This window comes from Scheffersomyces coipomensis, assembly GCF_036884675.1.
Source record: "Scheffersomyces coipomensis strain NRRL Y-17651 chromosome Unknown DFJ63scaffold_5, whole genome shotgun sequence".
Taxonomy (NCBI): domain Eukaryota; kingdom Fungi; phylum Ascomycota; class Pichiomycetes; order Serinales; family Debaryomycetaceae; genus Scheffersomyces; species Scheffersomyces coipomensis.
The window spans coordinates 1,080,744-1,093,535 of NW_027042896.1; the positions used below are offsets into that span (position 1 = coordinate 1,080,744).

Consider the following 12,792-nt stretch of genomic DNA (forward strand, 5'->3'; position numbering starts at 1 on the left):
ATAAATAGGATCCAATAAATAGTATATAAAGTGATGTATGAATATGATTTGATTTGATATGATAAGTTTATAGTATCAAGGGATATTCCATACTAAGGGATGATTGATGAGTTAACCGATCGGATAAAAAGGGAGCAGGAAGGAAGGAGGATACAGTATATATAGATATAGGATAACCTTTATTTCTTCTTCAACCACGTCTACTTCTACTTCTTCTTCTTCTTCTAAAGGGTTAGTAGACAATAACTTCAAAACAGAAGAAAGAAAGAAAGTTGAATGTTGTAAAAATTTTAAAAAATGGAGTTCAAGTTTGAAGTTGATCAAAATGAAAATGAACTCACACTATAACTAACAAGCCAGAAGCCCGATTATGACGCGACATAAAACATAATTTATTTTACGACATGAGTGTTTTTAGTTTGCGACATAAAAAAAAGAAATTTTAATTCTAAGAAAAAAAAAAAAAGAAATTTAAATTTAATTCTTGGAACACCATAGTTAAGACAGTATACAGAGTCTATACAAATATGTATGTATAGACTATAGATAGGAGTACATAAGTTGAAAATGAATGATCCAGATTAACAGTTACAAGTAAGCATAGTAAAGTAAATGAATGACTATGAATGTTTCATATCCATTTACATCATAATCATAATCATAATAATTAAATTAAATTAATTACATAGTTAAGTTATCTATCTAATTATGACAAAAGTACACGACTAATATACCGATTTAATGTTATCAATAGATAGATAATGCAATTTAAAGCCATATTAATTTACCATAATTTACGATTTGATTTGTGATTTGAAAAGTGGGTCGAATAATCATTCTAGTCAATCCTTATCCCAACTTCTGTATTAACTAATTAAAACATTTAACTAATTACTCATCCTTTTGATAACTGGGGTAATTATGATCAATCTCTAAATTTAGCGTATACTACTGTAAACTACAAGAAAATGTTGGGTATCTCTAGCTATTGAAGGTTTACACCATGAATATATATATATGTCTGTAGAGTACGTAGTCTGATAACCAATCCCCCCACAAGCTTTACTTCATTCAATCAACCAAAACAATCATCATGAGTGACAAAGATCTCAATACTATGGAACTAATTCCTCAAATACCAGGAAGTGAAAGTGATAGTGCTAGTGCTAGTGCTAGGGATAGTCTTAGTCAAAGTGAAGAAGAAGTTAGAACTATTTACAGTGAAGGAAGTATTTCACCACTTCCTGCAAATTATCGTAGATCAATTAACCATGATACATATGATTATAACTTTGATTGGAGATATTCTGATTTTAACTATGGTAATAGTGATGATGCTAGTGAAGAAAACTCTGGTAGTCAAAGTAGTCAAACCCCTTCACCTTCACCACCACCTCCTACACCACCGCATCCTCCCTTACATAATCAATTACCAAACGAAAATGATAGAAATGAAACTAACTATCGTGCTGAACCTGTCAATGAACCAGTTTCATTTAATACAATTGCGAGTTTTGTTGTTCCAATATTGTTTATCTGTGGTGCTTTCATATTTCAGAACAGGGATGGCATTACGAAGGGTCTTCATACTCTTGCCGTTCTATATGAAAAGGTACATAAGGATAAATCTAAATAGTGTTGATTATTTATTTCTATATATTGTTTAGAATAATAATATAAGCATGGGTTTGTACGCTAAATAAATCAATTGTAGTATTATTCCTTCTCCTTAATCAAATCAATAATATCATTAAGTAAGCTCTTTATCATCTAATTCAACCTAATTTTAGAAAGTTATCACAATTATTACTCAACTTTTAAAACTTGGAAGGGGATAAAGCTGTAAATTTAGAGGCTACCAATTAAATTGTTGAGTCCTCTAAAATATGAATTTGATAAAGACTATTATATAAATATCGGTAGATTTGTGTCTGAGTAGTAAATCTGGTAATATTCAAGCCAAAATCATAGCTTTATTCAATTACTTAAGATAATGATGAGTGATAAAGTCCTCAATAGAAAGGAAAAAGTTCCAAATACAAACAATGATGATAATTCTGATAAAGAAAACCAACCTCCTTCATTACCTTCACAACACGAAGTTGGAAATAATCCAAGACCACCTCATCGTGATATGCCGGATGCTAATAACACTGGGTCGTATCCCGGACCAAACTATAGTGGTTCTAATAGTCGTGGCCATCAACGAAATGATACTCCACTATACTTCGAACGAATCTTAATAATCCAAGGTATCGTTGTTATGGCTGTTATGGGATTAACGGTGGTGGTTGTTGGTGTTGGAGCTGGTGTTGGTACTGTTGTCGCCGGCCCCATTGGTGGAGTAATCGGTGGCCATTATGCTCTTTTTCATGGTATTCCATATATGATTGATCACCTTGCAAAGAGACCGAGATAGTTTTGAATATTTAGTTTTGTTAAATTAATATATTTATTGGCTTGTACCATACAAAAATCAACACAATGTACAGTAGCCTTTCACAATCAGGTTTTAACTCCTCCTTGATCATCTCAAAATTAACCCCAACAACATTAAATCTTAGTAATGTTTGAACCTTAATTTAGCCAAACTATCATATCATTTAATTTCCCAACCGACAAAACCATGGACTTAGCGACAAAGAAAAAGTCTTTATTGCTGGTGTTGGTGTTAGTGTGGTGATTGTAGGTGTTGGTGCGATGTATGCTTTCCCAGTTGTCGCTACTTGGACAATGGGTAGACTTGTTTGCGGTTTTGCTGACAGAAGAAGACGAAAAAGGTGATTAATGTTTCTATTTATATATATACATATATAAATAGCTATATACGTAAATAAATACAAACCCTTATTATTAAAACTGTACTTTTACTCTTTCTTTTCAGATTGTAACTTTTCATACTTTTCCTTAATCAATTTATAATATTCAAAATTAAATTTCCAACCTTGACCGAATTCTCGTTTATTATCATCTAATTGATTTTCATTAATTAATTGTTTGAAATTTAATCTATCAAAATAATTAACGCCAAAACTTTCCCATTTAATATTATAAATCGCTATTGATAATCCATTATGTTTATTTAAATTAAACCATGATCGAGAATTTATTCCATTATTATAATATCCGACATATTTTAATAAAGGTGGTAATAAAAGAATCTCGACTGATAAATCTCCATATATTTTAAAATCATCTTCATCTACTTCAACTTCTTCTTCTTCTTTATTTTCTTCATCATATTCTGGTTTAATTAATTTTTTATAGGTCCAATCATCATTCCATGGTTTTAAATTTTGAATGTTCCCCTTGAAAAATCCCACATGTTGTAAGATCTGTAAAATATCACTATCATCAGTATATATCCCATGAACTCCACCCCAAACATCTCTCTTCTTTGCACTTCCTCCTTTAGTTAATAATCTATACTGTTTAATAAATCGATATGGGATCTTCACTTCAATGATATGATTGATATATTCCAATGGTAAAGGAGGTATAGATGGGATATATTTTACTTTCTCTTCATGGGTTGCTGAAGATGTAAGTTTTCGATCATTATATAACTCTTGAATTTCTTGAAATCGACTTAAATGAGCTGGTTTTAATCCGTATAATGTTTGAAATTGAATGGTTTCCCATGTTGTGGTTGGATTATAGATTAAACTCCCAAGATATTTTCGATTGGGGAAGTATTCTTTAATTAATTCATGTATTGGTTCAAGATTGAAGGTTATAGGTGGTGTTGATACACTTGATACTTTTTGTTTCTTTTTATGAGGTTCATCTGTGATTGTAGTAGCAGTTGCCTCTATACTGTTAGTCTCGGTGGTTTGACTTTGTTTAGGATGATGATGATGATGGTGATGGTGGTGATGATGATGTTGATGAGGATTGTGAGGATGAGGATGAGTATGGTTATGGGTATGCTCTTGATTATTATGATGATGATGAACATGATGGTGATGATGAGGGTTTGTAATTTGATGATGGTTATGATCTGGTTGGGTCACTATTTCCTGTGATTGTGGAGGTGGTTGGACTTGTACTGGTTGAACTTGTTGTGGTTGCGGTAATGGCTGCACTTGATTATATTGTGGTTGTGGTTGTAATTCCTCTTGCTTTACCTTCTCCTTGTCATCATTATCATTATTATTCAAGAAACTACTTATCCCCAAATTATGAACTTTATTATTACTACTTGGAACTGAACCTGATAAGAATGAAATTGGAGGTAATTTAATACCCATTGATGGAGACAATGAATTTGATTGCGAATTCGATTGTGATTGTGAATTAGAGTTAGAATGATCAGAATGAATTGAATCATGACTTTGATGCTGATGAGTTACCTCGTGGTTGTTCACGTTGCTTGACGACATGGTCAATTGATCTATAATGGATGATATACTATAGCTATTCGAACTATAACTATTCTTGACTGTCATTAAATTGTGAAAATTTGTTTTGACTTTTTGGGTTTTTTGAATGTGGTTAAACTTTTTTTTTGGCATTGGCACACGCCCTTTTTTTCTGATAATCGTGGGGTACGGCTCTGAGTCCGAGATGACCTATATATAGATTGTGTCAATTTGATAAGACTTTTATCATTAACTACACACAATTTCTATAAACTGGTATTTATAACTATATGTAGGAAGGGAGGATAGTTATTAATGAGTGAGATGGATGATTACGTGACCTTATTCCCCTTTTGAGCACATCCATAATGGATAATTTGATCATGTTTATCCACTGTAAATACACTATAACCTAATCTCTTATTACAGATTGAACATATTTGACGATTTGATTGAATCAGATAATTCTCACTTTCAATGTTTAATATCTTATCATATAATTTAATCGATCCAACTTTATACAATTGAGATATTATCCTGGAATCATAATTATTTTGTTGTGAGTTTATGATTTGATTATTTAAGAATTTCAGTAGTTTAAATAATGGGAATGATTTTGGTAAACTAGTTAATACCATTAAAATTGACATTTTAGATCCTTGTAAATTTAAAAGTTTTTCAATTAATGCTTCATTCTCATCATAATTGATTAATAAATCTTCTAATAATTTCTGTAAAAGATTTTGACCTGTAGTTTTGTTTATAATGTATATATCACAACAATATTTCATTGCATTATCAAGATCATTCAATTGATTAAATAAAATATCAATCGATTTCTCATGTTCACCTAACTTCTTATAAATAAATATCACAAATCTTAAGAATTCATCATTTTCAAATGGAATTTGTTTTAGTATAATCCATGGATCATAATTTGTGGTAGTTTCTAAAAAGTTATATAACTTCTTATATGTGGCATGTTCACTTAATGAACTTTTTGGATTCAATTTCGAAATCTCCTTTAACTCTTCAATATAAAGTAAAATCAATTTCGTATAAAATTTATTCGATATTTTCAACTTTTCACTTTTAAAAATCAACCATTCTAAATAATTAATCCCTAATTTATCATTCTTTAACACTTCAAGAAAAAAATTCAATACTTTAAAATTATCATAACTTTCACATTCATAAGTTTCATTCATAAATATCAACTGACTATTGATTAATTGTTGTTCAAAATCATTTTCTTCCATTATAACCCAATAAGAAAATTGAAATATTAACTCTAAATCATCATTATTTAATTTAGTCAAGTATTGTATAGTTAATTCAGGTCCACTGCTTCCACCTTCATGACTTAATTTATATAACATCTCCAATGCAGAATCATGAATATGACGTCCATAATAAAAATCAAGTAATTCACGAATTTGATGAGTAGATAATAAACAATCATTAACCACTTTGGCATCACAGAAATTATTAGGTAATCTTAATAATGGACCCAATAACATGGGTTTGGTATAGAAATAACAAAGAAATAATGATGTATCGATGATTTTCCCCACTTGATTTAAATAAAACTTAATGTTTCCATTATTATGTTTACTCAGGTATAAATCCAGAGGAATGATTTCAACACCTTTCCATTTGAGTGGTAAATCATTTAAAAAATTCAGATTGATACGTCTTTGATCGGTAAGGTATATGATTAAGTATTTCACTGCTTTAGTGAACTTCTTAATATTAGTAGGATTGATATTGTTCTTATTATTATTGCTAGTAGTCACCGTCGATGGTGCAATGGATGGAGTTGGACTTTCTGTACTTTCATCATTAGCACCAATCTTTTGAACATCTTGTAACGAAACTCGTTTAATCACATTAGTACCTATTGATCTCACACTCATACTGGCATCATCATCATCGCCTCTCTTTTTAGTAATGAATTTCTCACCATTAAGAAAATCAGGAAATAATCCTAAGACATCTCTGAATGAAAGTAACCATTCTGATCCGATCTCAACTAAGGATTCTTGATATCGGGAATATGATTCAAATAATACCATTGCTTTTCGTTTATATAATTTTCGTAAGATCAACTGTTTTTGCTTTTCTCGATCTTTATGATCGAATTTACCAAAGAACTTATGATCATGATCTAGTTTCGATACTAATTTAATTGCTTTATTCAATCCAATGATTTTAAGATCATTTTGAGGGTCTTTAAGATTCCCCTGTGATGAACCCTTACCCGTTATAGTTAAATATTGATCGATTTGTTTTTGATAATCAATCATTTTAAATTGAACGATTTCTGAATTTGATGAAAGGAATATGATATTTTGATCAACGGTGATTTGAATATTTGAAGTGGAGATTTGATGATGGAATTTTTGAATTAAATCCCCGTTGGAATAATCTATGATTTCTAATTTCTTATTATATACGATTAATAAATAAATTGGACTAAGGAAAATGATATGGATAGGGATAGTGGAAGATAATTTGATTTGAGTCGGTATGATTTTGTCATTATTTAATAATATCGACTGATTATCTTTAATAAGTAATATTTCATTATCAATAATCGGTATATTCCAAGTCTTGGATGAACCGGATAATCCAAAGTAACTAAATGATGAATTATTACCAAATCCTTCTATAGTCAATGGTTTTGTATCAAATGAATCATAATCCAACAAGATATATTCATTAATCAATCCAATTAATAGATTGGATTCATTATATTTCGCTATTGATTTAACTCTATCCTTTAACGTTATATCTTTAAACTTTTGAAATTGAAGGATATTCCGAGTCTTATTGATAATTTTATAAATAGTTAACTTCTTCTTTATACCCGTGATGAACCATCGAGTATCATTATGTTTATAATACACGAAATCCACTCCAATCTCAACTTCTTGAATAAGATTCACATGAGTTCCAATAATCTCAAATACACGAAATAATTCAATCGTCAGGATGATTAATATCACTTTACTATTGGTATGATCATTGGAAATGGGTAGATGTTCTATCCTATCGATACTAGAATGATCTCTCGTCACGTTCTGGAAAGTAGTATCAAATTTGAGTTTCTCATTAGTGTTATTATCGTCATTAGACGTGGTGGTAGAATATATTGATAGATCCCCATTATTAAAACCCACATATAATTTATGATTGAGATAGAGGAGGGATGTGATCTTGGCCTGGGACGATAGATGTATCCTATTGATAGGCTCTATGATATCTATATTCATTGGCAATTCATCTATTTCAGTTAATTTACACTATTTACAACCAAATTCAAACCAAAAAATTAAGAGCTCACAATTTCTACGCTGTTTTACATGATACTTTTTTTTACTGGTTAAATTTTGCACTCTTAGATATTTATATTTATTATGTCTATTTACACAGTTGATACTAAATTAATAACACCAGAACAGTATTTGACGAGTTCATCGATGTCGGTAGCATCATTGTTTTGATACCATTGTTCTAAAGCATGATTGAGTTCAGTTTCATCACTGAAAATACGGATCACATCACCATGATTCTTTAAAAACATAGAGAAGATAGATTGATATAAATCATAATTAGCCTTTGAAGTGATTCCAAAAGTTAAAGCTTCGACAAAGTTAGCGAATTCAGTCAATGGTGGGAATGAATTTAATGATCTGATTTCTAAATCAATCACTGATGGAGCTGCTTGAAGAATATATTGTAAAAATTGGGTATAATCTTTGGATTCAGATCCTTGTCTCAATAAACGAGTGAATTCTGATTCAAATGAATGACCATTTCCATTCAATGTACGTAATTTACTTCCAGATTCTTCTTCATTGGTTTGATCTTTGGATCCATTGGCATCCTTACTACCGTTGGCTCCACTAGCAGTATCTCCTACCACTTCACCACCTAAAGTTAAGAAAAATGGGGTCTTTTCAGCTTTCTTTGGTGCTTCCTTTGGTTTACCTCTTTGTTTAATAGTATCTAAATGAATTAAAGTACTATATTTAGATCTTGGACCAAGACTTAATGTGATCAATGATGAATCAATTTGATCAACAGATTCATATTTTTGAATGAATTCTTCATCTTCATTATCTTCATCTAAGGCACCATCTAATAAAGTTGAACCTCCATCACCTGAAGCATTTGGTAATAATGTATTTGAAAATTCTTCTTCTTCAATATGTCTAGTGGAAATAGGGACAAATTGGGATCTATTAGTCCAAAGTGAAATACCATTACCTGAAACATGAGTAGTAGCTAAGAAATCACCAATAGGAGAGAATTTAACATTGGTGGCCACACTAGGTAATCTAATACCATCAATACATCCACCAGTTGGTAAATCCCAAGTTCTTAAAGTTGAATCTAAACTAACTGATACAATCCATCTACCATCGGGAGAAAAGTCCATACCAATGATTCTATTAGTATGACCATATAAGATTCTGACTACTCTTTGAGTAAGAACATCAACCACCACAATACTTAAGTCATCTAAGGCACATGCAATTAAATCGGATGATTTATGATATACCATCGAAGTAATAGGAGCTTCTAATTTTAATTTACCCAAATATTTTGATTCTGAAAAATTATAAAATCCAACAAGACCATCTAAACCAGTACTTACCATCATTCTATTCATACCATCAATAGCTAATCCAGTGACTGCCTTTTTATGTAACATATACTTCTTTCTTAATTTACCGGATTGTAAATTATAAACTCCAATTCCACCTAATGTTGAACCAACTAAGGAGAAATTTCCACATTGAGATATGCAAATTGATTTGACAATTCCATTATCAACGGTGTTTAAATTATGACGACCCACTCTTTTAGATCTTGAATCCCAAGTTCTGGCAAATTTATCATCTTTATGGGCGGTGATAATGTTTTCCCAATCTCCTTCACGAGCTTGAGATGATGCAATAGATATAATTTCAGGGAATTTATCACGAATGGATTGTTTCAGTTTAACTCTTTGAGAAAATTCTTGAGCTTGAGCATCTTTACGTAAAGAAAAAGTCCAGAATGATTTATCTCTTGATGCACTATAGATAAAATGAGATTTATTTTCATTTGGAAATTCAATCGCAATAGGAGGTGATGAATGACCACCACGAGATCTAAGATGACGAGGTGGAGCAGCAATGGTAGCTGATAAATTAGGATCGAAAACATATTCTTTCAAATGATTATCTCCACCATTAGTAATGACGATAGGTTGACCATTTAAGAATTTAACATTAGCAATACCTCCATGACTTTCCTTATGAGCATTTCTTAAAATATGAATTCTTGATTTTTTATTCAAATCATAGAAGAATAAATCACCGGTATTTAAACCAGCAACTAAATGATTAGAACCATCAGTTCTGAATGATAATGAAACAACTTTATCTTCATTTCCCACACCGAATTTGGAAAGAATCTTGGCTTTTCTTAAATTATATAAATGAACATTACCGGTAGTGGTACCAATAGCGATGATATCCAATACTGGAGCTGATTCAATACAACTAATAGTTTCTGGAAAGTTCGTTTTAAATAATAATTTCCCAGTTCTGATATTGATAATATATAAGTCAGTTGGAGTAGTAAGAACAATCTTGTTAAGATAAGTTGGAGGATGGATCAAACCAGTGATATCTTCATTCAAGGAGAATTTCAACGTTGAATATAATTCGGTTGATTTGGAAGTTGGTTTTTTAAATATGAATACTTCACCATCAGAAGCAGTTGCTACTAAGAATTCACCAAATACTAAAAGTTTACTTAAATTCTTGGTGGTAGGACATTCAATGGTATTTTCAAGTTTACCTCTTTTATAAACTCCAATTTTATTAGCATAAGAAGCAAACACATAATGATAATGAGTAGCTAAACTAGTGATCTTGGATGAGGTTTGACTTTGAGATACAAACAATAAATGTAAAGTAGCCACATCATAAATTTGAAATGATCTTCCCACAGATGTAACAACGTAAAAGGTTGAACCTAAAGTACCTATGGCAAATGGAATCTCATTGGATACATTCCCAAGAACTCTAAAAGGACTGAAGATTCTCGAAGGTTTCTTGGCCCTTTGAACCTCGACCTTTCTCTTTTTATCAACAGGTTCTACCATAATGGTTTGTGGTGTTTCGATGATCTCTAAAAGAGCATTTGATTCCATCTTGTCTTAACTGTCTGAAATTTTTTTTTACATACAAATTTTCTGTGGACTGCACAAAAGACAATCTTCACTATATAATTTAGTATGGATGAGATGAGTTGGGTTAAATAGTATGAAAAATCCCCTTAAATTGGATGGAAATGGTATAATTCCAATTCGGAATTGATCTTAAACTTATTAGTAATCCCATTAGAGTTAGTTTAGGTCAATTCGTATAAAAATTAGGTATATATTGCTGATATTAACGTCATGATGATCATCACTATGAACTGGTTGCGAAGTATCGCCAAAATCAGAAAATAAATTACAGTATGTGAAAAATATACGTTTAAGAAAGGTTAAGATCGTATTCAGTATCACAGCATGTCTTCATTACAAGAAAAGAGACCAGCCGACCCTGTGGTTGAGGAACCTACAGAAGTTAAGAAACAACATGTGGAATATCCTAAAGGTGTAGCTGTTCTTAAGGCAGAATATATTATCCAGACCCCAGTCAATGATAATAGATCTAATGAATATGATGATGATGAAGCTGAAGGTGGTGAAAGATCTAAAGGTGATGGAAACAATAACAATAATGGAGGTGGTAAGAAAAGACGTGGTCAAAACAAAAACCGTGATTTAAGACAAAAGAAAGAAGAAATCAGATTATGTTCTACTTTATTAGATCCTGATAATATTAAAGAATGTAATTTTGGAGCTGAAAAATGTCGTAATTCTCATAATGTTGAAGAATATCTTGCAAGTAAACCAGCTGATATTGATGGGGTATGTCCTGTTTATCAAGCTATTGGATATTGTCCAACTGGGTTGAAATGTAGATGGTTGAAATCTCATTATGTTGAAGGTAAATTATTAAGAAAAGAGGCCCAAGATATTAAACAAGATGAAGAAGTTAATAAGATATCTCATGCTTCTAAGGATTTATTAAGAAAGAAGAAATATGATTTCAAAATTGCCAATCAAGTCATTCCATATATTGATTCCCAAATTCAAAATGAAGAAAATTTAGAAAAACGTAAAGATAATGAAGCATCATTTGTTGAAGCTCCATTTAAAGTATCAGAAAAGAAGAAATTATATTTGAAAGATGCCAAGATTGTTTCCCCATTAACTACAGTTGGAAATTTACCATATCGTAGATTAATGAAAACATTAGGAGCTGATATCACCTATTCAGAAATGGCATTAACCATTCCTATGTTACAAGCCACTGCAGCTGAATGGGCTTTACCAAAAGCTCATAAATCGGAATATCCCGGATTTGGTGTTCAAATCGCTACTTCAAAACATTATCAAGCTGCCAAGGTTACAGAAGCGATATACAGAGAAACTACCAGTGTATCTGAAATCAATTTAAATTGTGGTTGTCCAATTGATTTGTTATATAGACAAGGTCAAGGATCTGCATTAATGGATCAACCTGCTAAATTAATCAGAATTTTAAAATCAATGAATTATAGTTCTGGTGATATTCCAATAACAGTTAAAATGAGAACTGGTACTAAAGATAATAAAAACACTGCTATCTCATTAGTTGACCGCATAATGAAAGAAAATGATGTGGCTGCTATTACCTTACATGGTAGATCAAGACAACAACGTTATACTAGAGAAGCTGATTGGTCATATGTAGGAGATGTGGCTAAGACTGTTAAAGAATGGAATGAAAAGAAACTTGATGATAAAGAAAAATCAGATACTCAACCTACCTGGTTTATTGGTAATGGTGATATTTATACACACGAAGATTGGTATAATGCCATGGCTATAGATGGAGTTGATTCCGTGATGGTTGCTAGAGGTGCATTAATCAAACCCTGGATCTTTGAAGAAATTGAAGCTCAACAATATCTTGATAAATCAGCTTCTGAAAGATTAGATATGTTAAAGACCTTTAGTAATTTTGCTATTGAACATTGGGGATCTGATGAATATGGAGTAGGATTAGCCAGAAGATTCATGTGTGAATTCTTAAGTTTTACACATAGATATATTCCTATTGGTATTTTAGAAAGATTACCTCCAAAGATCAATCAAAGACCACCATTATGGAGAGGTAGAAATGAAATGGAAACTTTATTAGGTTCAACTGATTATAAAGATTGGATTAAAATTACTGAAATGTTCTTAGGTAAAACCAGTCCTGAATTTCAATTCACTCCAAAGCATAAGAGTAATTCTTACGAAAAATCATAGATTGATATTGCATGTTGATAT

General features: G+C 31.2%; 6 protein-coding genes across 6 annotated transcripts; 3 read left to right on the forward strand and 3 right to left on the reverse strand. All coding sequences in view use genetic code 12, as the record gives it.

The window, feature by feature from the left end:
• Positions 1–1,093: 1,093 nt before the first annotated feature.
• Positions 1,094–1,636, forward strand: DFJ63DRAFT_336570 (uncharacterized protein; the record flags this gene model as incomplete). Its single annotated transcript, XM_064908405.1, has 1 exon — positions 1,094–1,636. The coding sequence occupies one exon, from the start codon at positions 1,094–1,096 to the stop codon at positions 1,634–1,636; it is 543 nt and encodes a 180-aa protein (XP_064761159.1).
• A 178-nt stretch (positions 1,637–1,814) lies between these two features.
• On the forward strand, positions 1,815–2,643 carry DFJ63DRAFT_200130 (uncharacterized protein). The gene has a single exon (XM_064903925.1). The coding sequence runs from the start codon at positions 1,994–1,996 to the stop codon at positions 2,417–2,419; it is 426 nt and encodes a 141-aa protein (XP_064761160.1). The 5' UTR covers positions 1,815–1,993; the 3' UTR covers positions 2,420–2,643.
• A 224-nt stretch (positions 2,644–2,867) lies between these two features.
• RXT3 (Rxt3p) lies at positions 2,868–4,448 on the reverse strand (the record flags this gene model as incomplete). The annotated part of the gene is made up of 1 exon (XM_064906368.1): positions 2,868–4,448. One exon carries the CDS (start codon positions 4,446–4,448, stop codon positions 2,868–2,870), a length of 1,581 nt encoding a protein of 526 aa, XP_064761161.1.
• Positions 4,449–4,603: 155 nt separating this feature from the next.
• Positions 4,604–7,741, reverse strand: DFJ63DRAFT_200128 (uncharacterized protein). The gene has a single exon (XM_064903924.1). The coding sequence runs from the start codon at positions 7,634–7,636 to the stop codon at positions 4,694–4,696; it is 2,943 nt and encodes a 980-aa protein (XP_064761162.1). The 5' UTR covers positions 7,637–7,741; the 3' UTR covers positions 4,604–4,693.
• A 47-nt stretch (positions 7,742–7,788) lies between these two features.
• UTP21 (rRNA-processing protein) lies at positions 7,789–10,524 on the reverse strand (the record flags this gene model as incomplete). Its single annotated transcript, XM_064905154.1, has 1 exon — positions 7,789–10,524. The coding sequence occupies one exon, from the start codon at positions 10,522–10,524 to the stop codon at positions 7,789–7,791; it is 2,736 nt and encodes a 911-aa protein (XP_064761163.1).
• A 411-nt stretch (positions 10,525–10,935) lies between these two features.
• On the forward strand, positions 10,936–12,771 carry DFJ63DRAFT_323262 (tRNA dihydrouridine synthase; the record flags this gene model as incomplete). Its single annotated transcript, XM_064907503.1, has 1 exon — positions 10,936–12,771. One exon carries the CDS (start codon positions 10,936–10,938, stop codon positions 12,769–12,771), a length of 1,836 nt encoding a protein of 611 aa, XP_064761164.1.
• Between the last annotated feature and the right edge of the window lie 21 nt (positions 12,772–12,792).